The sequence below is a fragment of the Mesoplodon mirus genome (assembly GCF_964341445.2).
Source record: "Mesoplodon mirus genome assembly, chromosome: 10".
Lineage (NCBI taxonomy): Eukaryota > Metazoa > Chordata > Mammalia > Artiodactyla > Ziphiidae > Mesoplodon > Mesoplodon mirus.
The window spans coordinates 100,824,616-100,837,347 of record NC_138986.1 but is presented as its reverse complement, the minus strand read 5'-3'; the positions used below and the strand labels follow the sequence as shown (position 1 = coordinate 100,837,347).

The following is a 12,732-nucleotide window of genomic DNA, read 5'->3' as shown; positions in this document are numbered from 1 at the left end:
AACTCCTAGGAAAAGGCTCCACCTTCTTGTTTACGTCAACAGAGGTCAATGCCTTTGTTAGTGCTGGGTGTGTCCCATTTGATGCAACTGCAGAGCCATTAGGTCAACCAGCACATGTGTGCGGCCCCTTCCCTTAGACTCCTCTGGGCCCTCGTGACATAGGCTCAGAAGACTGCCAGCCTCAAGCCTTACCTCTTCCAAGGGATGGCCACACCGTCTTCCAGGATCTTCTGTCCCATGAATCTCAGTTGCTGTTTGGAACTCAAAGGAGAGAAAAGACCCTGCCTGAGGGGTCTCTTTGGGCTGGGGCCTTCCCCCGTGGGCTGCTCTCCCTCATTCTCCTTTTCTTCTTGCTTCTCTTCATCCTCCTCCTCCTCCTCCTCCTCCTCCTCGTTCTCCTCCTCCTCCTCCTCGTCCTCCTCCTCAGGGGTGCTCTCGGATTCCACATTGCCCATCCACTGGGCCATGTTGAGATGAAAGACATGGCAGCTGAAGCCCTGCAGGACGCCAAACTTCACGTGCTGCTGGAGGATCTCCAAGGTGGGGAAGACCCGGCAGCAGGCCATGCACCTGAAGCCGGTCTCCATGGTCAGCATCCAGTCCGCTGTCTTGGCGCTGGGTCTCTCCTCGACGGCAGGTGGCCCTGATGGGTTGCCTGGCTCTGCCCTTTCGTCATACTCTTTCTCCTCCCCAGTGGGCTCACTGTCAGACAGGAGGCTTTCGGTGGACACATCAGAAGAGGGGTCAGTGGCTACTGCACACACATCCTCAGGAAGGGTCACTTCTTCTATCGTCAGCTGCTTTTCAGGCAACTCCAAGGGTTTCTTTGTCTTCCAGGAGACAGCGACACCCTTGTTCACTTGTACCTGCATGTAGTATATTTTCATGCCCCTTTCCTCTTTGTCTGGGTGCAGATAGTTCTTACAGGGTGAAGAGGGTGAGGAGGAGACACAGTGTGATGGGGAAGCGGTCTCTCCTTCTTCCTGATCCTGGGCTAGGGGTGGTCTAGGCTGGGCAGTGTCTCGATGAAATCTCCGGATTCCTGAAAAAGGAAATTAAAATCATAATAACATGCATGGGCCATGCTGGAAGCTGAGGGAGCAGGTGTGGTAGACGAGAGAGGGACATTGGCACGACATAGCTATGTCGTGAGCTTGGTGTCTGTTGGCCGTAGGAAGGAGTGGTGTATCGGGTGTCATCTGTGGGCTTTTCATGTGCATGGAGGTGGCATACTGGAGCGGTGTCTGTATATAGGGGTGTGGAGTATCGTGGTGAGGGCTGCAGTATGTGAGGGATGCGGCTGGATGAGTGTACGACGAGGAGTGTGAGTTTGGGAATATCGGTGGTGCATTCCTTGTGGAATGGGGCTGTGGTGCAGGATAGTACTGTGGAGCACGTGCTTGGGGTTGATGTGCACTGAGAAGGGCTGTGCCTGGAGGGCGCGTGTATGTGTGAGCTGTGTACACCTGAGCTGGATGGTCCTGCTCTCAGGCTGGAGGTGTATGATGCAGAACTCTGTCCTTCTCTAGAAGCAAAGGCAAAGACAAAGCCTACATTTTCCTCTGAAGATGCTTAATCTGGTCCCTCTTCCCTCCACCTCAAGCCCAGACCTTTCCGGCCCCTGCTCCTTGACTTCCCCACCATGGTAGTAGCAGTATTCACGCACAGACACCCAGATTCAGCTGGCATCCATGCCCTCGGAACAGCTCAGCCATCCTGCCCAGGCTCCTCCACAGAGCCCTCATCACCTCTGATGACCCTGGATTTCCTCTCAGCCTCCCTGGGATCTGTGTGCCTCCTGCCTCACAGCCAAGCACCCCCTCACCTGAGGAGCCCCGCGCCCTTACCAGCGTAGCTGAGCTTGCGCAGAGTAGAAGTACAGAAGAAGTATTTAGAGGCAGAGGAGACCTCCCCTGCCCCTGGGCTGCAGCCTTGGGCCACCACAGTGGATCCAAGCCGAGGGGGATCCTCTTGTGACTTCGAGATTCCTGAGGGAGGAATGAAAGGCTCAGGGTGGGTACATCAGTCCTTTGTCCACAGATATTTACTGAGTGTGTGACACGTGTCAGGTGCAGTGGATACACACAGTAGAGAGTGTGGTTCCCAGTGGATCCTCCAGGATTTAATTCCAATCAATACTTATTCTCTCACTGTCTAGTTGGTAATGTAGGCCTCGGTGGTGACTGTGAGTGTGTGGGAAGAGTGAGTGATGTGTATCAGTTAAGTCTGTGGTAAGTGTGGGGTTGGCATGGGGAGCACAGTGCAGACGTGTCTATCTGTGTCTGTGGCCTTTGTGTGCATGGTTTCTGTTCACAAGTCAGGAATTCTGGGACATGTAACTTTTCCTCATTACATGGTGTGGCTTGTATTTATGGTGCGTGTTCATTCATTCATTCACCAAGATTCAGTAAGCAGCTACTCCTGTGTATCCGGCACTCTTCCATTGTTGTCGTCTTTGGTAATGCTGCACATTCTAGTAGGGGAAGACACACACTAAACAAAACTACAATAAATATATAATACATCAGCTGGTGGTAAGTATATAAGGGTTGCCAGACTTAGCGAACAAGAATACAAGGCACCCAGTAAAATTTCAGTTTCAGATAAACCCAGAATAAATTTTTAGTGTAAGTATTCCCATGCAGTATTTGGTCTGACTTAGTATTAGTGTAAGTAGGGCCCATACAATATGTGGGACATACGGATACTGAAAAATTACTTGTTGTTTATCTGGAATTCAAATTGAACTGGATAGCCCATATTTTCTCTGGCAATCCTGACATGGGTTACTGAGACTGTGGTTTACTGTGGTTTGTACAAAGCGGGTCTGGCATTACTCAAGAATGTGTTATAAGTGTGGTGTGTATGACACGTGACTGGTTCTTACAGAGGTATTTAGAGATGGCTGAAGTTAGCTGTGTTTGTGCAAGAGTTGAGGAGATACATGTATATATAGTGTGTGTGTGTGTGTGTGTGTCCTATATATATAGTGTGTGTGTCTATATATATATCTCATCTCCAGCGTTTGGTGTTGGAGGAGATGATTGTGATACAGGTGGTTTGTATGAGAACGTAGTATAGGAGGGATGCGTGTATATACCTGCATGTGCTGTGTGTGGTTTACTAAGGAATTTATATGTGGGGTGTGTGATATTTTTGCTGTATTAGAGTGTACATGGGTGTATGAGATACTGTCTCATAAAACACCCCTAACAAGAATTCTGTATACACTCTTACGTACACCGAGTGTCAGCCAGGTCCAGGCAGGGTGAGAAGAACTTTACCACGCAGACTTTATATCTGGTAAGCACTCTACCCCCATTCATCTCGCTCTTCTCTGCACTACCACACACACACACGCACACACACACACACACACACACTCACTCTCTCTCACACACACACACAGGAACATAGAGCAAAATATTCTGAATGGTCAGGGGCAGTCATTGCCTTCCCCAGCCTGTCCCAGCCACTGCCTGGAAATCTGCCTGCTGTCTAGAGCTCCATTCCCAGGGCCCATCCTACAGTCTCCAGGGCCCTGGGACTGGTAGGAGCTACTGAGCTCTAATCTGGGGCAGAGGCCTCTAGCTGGAGCTCTGGGGTGACCACCCCTCTCCCAGTGCAAGCTACTCGCCTACATTTAATGCATGCAGGCACCACGTGGCCCGTGGCTCGCAGAGCCCCGCGCAGGACACTGAGGCCCATTCTCACCCCCGCTCACGCGGTCTCAGTCTCTGGAAAACCCTTCCCTTCCCTTGATCTCCTTTGGGAAATTCTTCCTGTTGAAGGAATAAATCCTCCTTGCTTTCAATATGACACCATCCCTAGACAAACAATCTTCTTTCAAAGTGCATTCCACTTGTCAAGATATTTTTCAACAGGGCCTTCAACTCATGGGGCTTCTCTTTCCACTTTGGTAAAAGAGGCCAAGCAACTCATGGGTCTCTCTCAGCATCCTTGCATCCTTCACATCCCCCACCTCATGACCCCAGGGAAAGATCCAAGAGAATAAGAGAGAAATCGGGGACTGAGAAAAGCTGCACCTCTAGGTCTGTGCAAGCAGGATGCAGCCTGCTGTGTGTCCGACCAACCTCCAGGCCCGGCTGCCCCAGGAGAGAGTCCTCAGACCAGCGGAGCTGACCTCCCATCTCCCAGGGGGCATCTGGCCGTTCTGTGCCGTCTCACACCACAGGGGCCCTCCAGATAGATATGGCAGCATCAGTGAGATAAGGTCTCTCGCTCCCTGCTTCACAGGTGACACGTTCTCAGTCCCCCGCTTCCTAGAGAAGGTTCAGTTTGGCAGAAACCCATGTGCCCCAGACAAGTTGCCCCCCACATACCTCCTCCGTTCTCGGTAGTTTCCTGGGACTCTTCATTTTCCAGATGTTTCCTCTTTTGTCGCCGTTCCATCGTACCAACTAGAAGTCTCCCTTAGAAGATGCCTCAAGAGATGTCCAACTCCTCCTCTTCCCTACAGGTTGGCCCTTCTTGGCTCTTGGGCAATCCGTTGAAATGATTCAATACAAATAAAAATGGTCAAGTCTCCTAAATGGCTGAAAAACTTGTACCACTTAGTGAACCAGCAGTACTGCCTAGTGCTCACCAGGGCTGTTATGTTTGCAAGGTTGCCAGGCGCACAGTGGAATTCTGTGACCTAAGTGATGACATCAGAGCATTCGGTGGACCTAGGTTGAGCACAGTGTCTGCAGTAGCACACGCCCCATTTTCAAGAACAATTCCTTTTTCCCAGCTGAAGCTTTCCCGTGAAAGGGAAAGGTTCATACCATATCTATTATAAATTGTATCATACCATGTCTATTATAAAATTCACATTTTGATTGGAGATCTTTTAAAGTCTTTTCTAGAGAGATTTAATATGAATATTTTAAATGGTCTCCAGTTTCCCTGTGGATTATTGACATTTTAAACTCTGCACTTCAATTTTCCCTCAATACGTGTAATTTTGTCATGGCTATTTCTGTACTTAAAGATGAGGAACTATATAATGGATTTCTTCATTTTTTCCCCATCTCTTTCCAAGGTACTGCATTTGATTGTGTCTTGCGACTGAGTGAAAAATGCTAGTCCTTGAGTCAGGACATTGGGCACTTTAGCAAGTAACTCAACCTATCTGGGCTTCAGCTTCTGTATGTGCGATCAAGAGGCTTGGACTAGCTGACTTTTCAAATGCTGTGTTTCTTTGATTCACTCTCACTTACTGATCTGCTCCTTAAGAAGAGGGTCTGTTCTCATAAAGTAACAACAGTCTTTTCCTAACCTTGGGTTGGGCGGACTTTATCTGTTCGAACTCAGTTTGTTAGTTATATTGCCTTCTACATATGCTTAGCTCTAAATAATTTATATGGCTCTTGTGACTATTTTTAGATCTTCTTTTTTTCTTATTTTTCTTTTACAGTTTCTAATTTGTTATCGCCAGTGTAGAGGAGCCTGATTGACTTTTAAAATTTATTGATCTTGTATGTGTGTGCCTTGTTGAACCGTCTTATTAGTTACTGCTAGTTTATCTGTGGGTTCTTTTGGGTCTCCTAGATAAATGAGCATATTAAATGTAAATAATGTGTTCTTTGGATAAAGTTTATTTTCTTGCATCTCTCTATATAGAAGCAATATGTTGAATTGATTTAAATATTTAAATACTTACATACCTGTTATCACAATCTAACATTCTTTATCTTATTTTCTTGCAATCAATATTATGTTTTCAAGATTTATCCACGTGAATCCATATAGATCTAGGTCTTTGATTTTTGACTGTTTGATATTATTTGATCACATGCATATAGCATCATTTATTTTCCATTCAAGCATTATTGGACAATTGGATTGTTTCCCTCCCTTCTCTAGAACAAACAACATTTCCTAGAATATCCCTGAAGATGTCTGACAGTCGAGAAGGGCCAGGCTGCCCGAAGGATTGCTACTTGCTTTTAGCCACCTTCCAACAGGCCGTCTCCAGCCAGCAATTTGAAGCACCGCTGAAATGAGAACTGCCCCAAATGTGAAGATCTTAGGAGCTTCCTACAAGATGGGAGGTTAATGATAGGCATCCTGCTGGGATCCCAGGGCAGTCTGAGCTGGCCTGAAGCTCATCTTCCTCCTCCACATCTCAAGAGAAATGTGGAGGAAAGAAGATTTCAAAAACTGTGAGCAGGCAGAGGAAGAGATATTGGGGGCCGAAGCTGTAACTGAGGTCTTGGAGTGGGCTGTAAGCACGCAGAGCCTCTAGAGAGCCAGGCTCTGCCTTCTGAGGACTTCTCCCCTAAGGCTGCTCATAATTCACGTGATACCAGCCATATAGAGCCGACTTGGCCCACACTGTCACACAAAGCCTTATCAAAATCTCTTCTTCTTCATACACTCTTGTGTCTGTTACTTGGTTATTGCCTTTGGTACTCCACTGATGTGAACCACAGTCGCCAGGGTATGGAGGACACTAGTGACCCATCTTGCTCTGTGGCCTCCGTCCACAGCTTGAGGGTAAGGGAAGAGGCCAAATGAAGGTCAAGAATGAAAGATGGAGTTTGAAGAGAAGACCTGAGTTAAGGGTGTCTTCTCAAATCCTGATGACTGAAATGTAGCTCCAATACCTGAAGTCCTGCTTGTTCTCAAGGCTGACCGCGGGGCTGGGTGCACTCAGTGAAGGAACCGTATACACTTAGTATTTCCTTGCTTGCTCACACTTGCCCTCCTCTGATACACCCTCTGCAAGACTGATCTTCCCCTGAAACAACTTTCCACCTGCCACTGTCATCTCATGAACATTTGCTTCCCCTTCCTAGTGTCCCCCTAGAATGCCATTGCAGCCAATTCATAATTTGATAATCATGCTGCTTACCATATTCTCAGCAACTTCTGATAAATTTTATTCACTTTATTCCATAGTCTTCACCCATCAATAATCTTCCTTAACTTCCTAGCTGCAGGTTAACCCATTCGGAATCATTTCTTTTTCTTTCTCTTCTTTGGCAAATCCTTTCTATCTTTTAAGGTCATTTTCTTGTCTCTCTACCATCTTGCCTTCCTGAACTCTTTTTTTTTTCTTTTATGTAACCTTTCAATCTCCTTCCCCAATTTCCTCATAAACATTGAGAGTTCATTCCTCACCTATTAGACAGCGGTTTATGATTGGCCAGGCATAATGGACTCAGAATGAGTTGGCACCCTCGAGGTACCTGTCTTGCTGGGGAGCCACAGGTGAAGGGCTGTCTGCTGGACACATGTTTGCATGGAGTCAGGCTGAGTGGCCTCAGGGTGTTTGCCCTGCACTTGTGTGTGTTTCTCCCTAGTTGGTTTCCTTGTCCAGCCACCTGTGACCTCCCTCCATCCAGCCCAGGGAATCCTTCTCATCACAGGGGTAGGATGTTTGTCTCATTTTCCATCACATCCTTTCCCCAAAGTTTGGTTGTGAGTTGTTCCCATTCCAAAGACCTTTCCTCTTTGAAGAGAAAAGAGAAAATCTTTTCTCTCCTTTCCTCTCACTTCACTTCTGCTCTATTATCTCCTCCATCCAGAATGGCCCACTGACTCACATGGGTGTAGATCCGAAGACGGCAAGAACTGCCAGCAATTCTGAGATAATAATATGGATGGATCAGGAAAACTTGAAAACCTTTATCCCGCCACATTAAAAAAATTTGCACTTCCAGTGTATTCAGAGTCTCAGTGTAGAAACACAAATGATAGAGAAATTGAATGACACTCAAGTTTTTCTTTCCTCCTTTCCTGATTTATTCTAATCCTCCATGCTAACATGATGAACTATTTGTTAGGTAAAGTTTCAGACATTTTCTACCCATGCACACTTTTCTTCTTTTCACATAAGAGTGTGAACTAGGTCACTTTCAACATGCTGTGATTCTGTGATGCACTGTCTCCCACCGAGTCATCCACTGATAAAGTCATCTGTTTCACGGAGAACTATTTCCAATAGCTAATAGCCAATGTCTGTGGAGTGCTTCCTCTGTGTCGGTTTCTTGTAACTACTTTACAGATCATTTGTACAACGTACCCATGGACCAGGTACAATTATGACCCCCAAGTGACAGATAAGTGCAGATAAGTACACATAAATACAGAGGCCAAGCGACTTGCCCAAGACACTGGAGCAAATCAAAATCCATGCCTCTGTAATCATTTTGCTCTATTGCCTCTGTCTGGGAGGCTTGATGATTTGGCAACTAAAACCTTAAATATCATGTTCCATTTTTATATCTGTGACACAAGCGTGGGGCTGTGATATGGGGTAACTAACCTGACTACTTTTGAAAACCCTTATGCACCTGGATGAAAGTAAGCCAGGGACTGCAAGCTATAGATTTAAGGTTTCCTACCAACTTTTAAAAATAGCTTCTTGAATGCAATTTACGTAGTGTCAAGTCTAGGGTGTAGTCCAAATAGTAACAGAAAAATGGAGATATGTAGAAAAATACTTAAAGTTGGCAAGTATTGGTAGTGTAGTGTTTTGGGGGCCAGTGTGTAGACCACAGGAAAACTTGCTGTTTCCATCCCAAAGGGAAGAGCCGTACGTTGCAACTGCCAAGGTCCCTGGGGCAGCAAGTGTGCTCACTGCTCAGTAAAGAAGCATCCTCAGTTTGATAGAATCATATGGGAGCCTTACATTTGGTTAGCAGTTCTACCTTCTTGATGTAATAATATTTTCAGGGTGTGGGAGGGTATCAAGCTCTGAAAATACCCTTGGAGAGATTTGCTTATTAAGTTTGGCTTTTTCAATCTCCCTACTACTTCTTGACTAAACACCAGGCGGTTTCCTTCACTTTTCAGAACCATGTTGTTTTTCCCTTGTCTAATGAACTTTGAAATACTTTTGGATGAGCTATTAAGTTTGGAAGAAAAGAAACATCTCTTTAAAATAAGGAAGATAATAACAATGACAAGTAGAAAAAGCTCTAAAACAGAGAATATCCTCCATTCTAGCCAAAGACTGGGAGTGGAAGGTGCGTGCTCGCTGTCCAGGACGTAGAAATAAAAGCTGAGGAGGCGCTGAGGCGTCTCCTGGATCTCTATGAGCCTCCATCATTTCTGAAGGGTAGGGTTGACAGATAAAATAGAGGCTGTTTAGTTAAATATGAATGTCAGAAAAACAACAAGTATATTTTTAAGATAAGTATGCCCCAAATAGTTTATAGGATCTACTTATACTAAAAATAATGACTTATTATTCATGTGAAGTTCAAGTTTAACTGGGTATCCTGTACTTTTATTTACTAAATCTGACAGCCCTACTGATGATCCACAATGGAGGCAGTTGAGGAGCGGTACATGCTGGCTCTCGGACAGTCAGAAATGGCTTCAGCAGATCCAGGTATAGTATGAAATTCTTTTTGGATGTAGCTCAGAAGCCATGGCCAGCCCTTGACTGCAAGTACTGCCTCGGGTTTCCCTGAGGTGGGGTAAACCTTCCTCTTAATGGCCTTTTGGTAAGTCTGGAAGACCATATCCAAGGGGAGCCCCAAAGTCAGTTTCATCCTCACAACCATGTGTCCAATTCCTGGAATTGGCTGCATGTGACTCACAAGAGCTGAGGAGGTTTGTGGAAATTGGGAGTGTCATAGCTTGAACCCTTTGTAGGTAAAGTTTTGCTGTTGTGAGAGTTTTAACAGGAGCAATGTGAAAGACTCCAGGTCCCCAGGTAGATAGAAATAATCCTGTTCTACCTGTGTGTATGTGACAAGTCTCTAATAGTTCAGAGAGCAAGTATCTGGTCTTAGAAAGACTGATCCAAGCTTGGATGTTTCTGGTGACAAGGCAAGGTCCTGAGTTTCAAGTTCACCTTTTATGGTTGAGGAGACAATAAGGTGGTCAGAAGGGAAATCATGGAGGAGACCTTGGCTTCATCCATTGTGCAGGCTTGTATATGTGGTTCTATGTAAATTGTGTTTCAAAGGTGGAGCTTGTTTACAACTATGAACATTCTCCGATGTGCTTTTTGGACCCTCATTCCCAGAGCGTGAGCAGTGCCGAGGCTCTAGAAATGCCATGGATATTCTGAGCTGTCAGTGGCATTTCCCAGGTACTGTTGCCTTGTGCCGCTCCTTGAAATGTCCAAAGGGATTATCATCTGTCTTGTGGCGGGTCCTAGCATTGTGAAAGGTAGTTGCTGCACCTGGCTCAGAGGATTTCGGATGTGGTGGGAGGAGTAGTAGTACTACGACTATAAATTGTATCACAGCATATCTATTCCATCTTGAGAGTGGGGTTGGGGGGTTATGAAGGGGGGCTTTTATTGTACTTTTATACATTGTACCCTTGAAACTAATTCAATTTTTTAAAATTAATTAATTTATTTTGGGCTGCATTGGGTCTTTGTTGCTGCTAGCGGGCGTTCTCTAGTTGCAGTGAGCGGGGGCTCCTCTTGGCTGTGGTGCACGGGCTTCTCATTGCAGTGGCTTCTCTTGTTGCGGAGCATGGGCTCTAGGCACGCAGGCTTCCGTAGTTGTGGCACATGGGCTCAGTAGTTGTGACAAATGGGCTCTAGAGCGCAGGCTCAGTAGTTGTGGCGTGCGGGCTTAGTTACTCCGTGGCACGTGGGATCTTCCCAGACCACGGCTCGAACCCATGTCCCCTGCATTCGCAGGCATATTCTTAACCACTGCCCCACCAGGGAAGCCCGATAATTCAGTTTTTTATAAAGAGAATATTCCTAATATTATTCCAAAATTTTAAAAATATGTAGTTGGATAACACTATGAAAAATTAACTGATATATTCTTTTATTATTTCTCTTTGCTCCCTGGATCTTTTTCCCCATCCAGTCAGCTAGGCACTCTGAGTTCACTGCATTAGCAAGGTAAAGACACAGCACAAATGAGGGAGATAAAAAGAAAAGTCTCAGCTTTGGAATGTTCACAACGGAGGCCACAGTAAAACAGGTGAGAATTCTGTGAACAAAAAATAAATGTCGTCTCAAATGCAAAAAAGTATTCTCTGCACTGGGAGGCAGGAGAGGGAGGGAGGGAAGGACTGAAGGAGAGAGATCAGTGTGGCCAGAGACATGGAAACTGTGCTTGAGGACGATAGGCCCAGGAAGAGAATCAAAAACTGGAGAAGGTTCAGCCTGCACGTGATCATTGCCTCCAGCCAGCACCCTCATCTCAGACGTTGGGAAATTCAGAGAGAGAGTGGGAGTACGTCAGGAGGGCCACGCGCAGAGTCTGTGTGGCAGGGGTTGTGGCCGTTCCCTGTTTGTGAGGAGTCCCCAGCAATTTGCAGGCCTCTTCTGGAAAATGCTGGTGGACGTCTCTAGTGCTTATGTGAAAGATTGTTCACATACCTTGAAAGATACAGATGTAGATGACAGATAGATGCATAGATAGAAAAATGTCATTAAATCAAAGCTCCAGGAAAGGTTTGGAAAATGCCCTTTATTGCATAGGACGCTTCTATTGTCATATGATGTTAGACTGAGTGCCGGTCCCTTCATCCTCCTTCAGACCACGGCATTCTGTCTGCTACTCTCCCGAGGGTCCTTTCTTCTCCCTGGAAGGGATAAAGCAAATGAGGTAGAACAGGAAGAGACAAGAAGCTCTCCAAGCTCTGCTCGTCAGGGTTACCCTCCAGCATTGCCTTAATGTTCAGAGCCACACACACCACAGTGAGCTTGGCTCCAGATCAACTACCACGCAACGAAGGTTTGGAACATTTCCATATCTCGTGGGACCTCATTTCCACGTGACTCTCTTTCCTATTCCCCTTTGTCACAGAAGGCTAGGTCCAGTGGTCAGGGTGAGATCTCGGCTCAGGCCCAAGGCTCTCAGACCTCAAAGTTCTGGTCCTGCAAGGGCCCCTGTCCTCTCTTGAGACCACTCCTGGCTCTCTCTGCCGAGAAGGAGCTGCTGGCAGTACGTCCTCTAAGAGTTGAGGTCCATCGTGCAGACCCTGAGTAAACTCCTAGGAAAAGGCTCCACCTTCTTGTTTACGTCAACAGAGGTCAATGCCTTTGTTAGTGCTGGGTGTGTCCCATTTGATGCAACTGCAGAGCCATTAGGTCAACCAGCACATGTGTGCGGCCCCTTCCCTTAGACTCCTCTGGGCCCTCGTGACATAGGCTCAGAAGACTGCCAGCCTCAAGCCTTACCTCTTCCAAGGGACGGCCACACCGTCTTCCAGGATCTTCTGTCCCATGAATCTCAGTTGCTGTTTGGAACTCAAAGGAGAGAAAAGACCCTGCCTGAGGGGTCTCTTTGGGCTGGGGCCTTCCCCCGTGGGCTGCTCTCCCTCATTCTCCTTTTCTTCTTGCTTCTCTTCATCCTCCTCCTCCTCCTCCTCCTCCTCAGGGGTGCTCTCAGATTCCAGATTGCCCATCCACTGGGCCATGTTGAGATGAAAGACACGGCAGCTGAAGCCCTGCAGGACACCGAACTTCATGTGCTCCTGGAGGATCTCCAAGGTGGGGAAGACCCGGCAGCAGGCCATGCACCTGAAGCCGGTCTCCATGGTCAGCATCCAGTCCGCTGTCTTGGCGCTGGGTCCCTCCTCGACGGCAGGTGACCCTGATGGTCTGCCTGGCTCTGCCCTTTCCTCATACTCTTTCTCCTCCCCAGTGGGCTCACTGTCAGACAGGAGGCTTTCGGTGAACACATCAGAGGGGCAAGTGCCTACTGGGCACGCATCCTCAGGAAGGGTCACTTCTTCTATCGTCACCTGCTTTTCAGGCAACTCCAAGGGTTTCTTTGTCTTCCAGGAGACAGC

The 12,732-nt window shown here is 46.8% G+C and overlaps 1 protein-coding gene and 1 long non-coding RNA gene across 2 annotated transcripts in view; one reads left to right on the top strand and one right to left on the bottom strand.

Moving 5' to 3' along the window:
* LOC309811552 overlaps positions 1–12,732 on the top strand; it is a 624,797-nt gene that overhangs the window by 14,724 nt on the left and 597,341 nt on the right. The window lies entirely within an intron of this gene.
* The window catches only part of LOC309810912 (protein FAM170A-like), a gene marked incomplete at both ends in the record, with an annotated part of 49,014 nt that continues 36,668 nt past the window's right edge, over positions 387–12,732 (bottom strand). The window contains one exon of the mRNA XM_082633232.1: positions 387–521. Within this exon, the coding sequence (XP_082489358.1) occupies positions 387–521 (135 nt within the window). The remainder of the gene's footprint in view (positions 522–12,732) is intronic.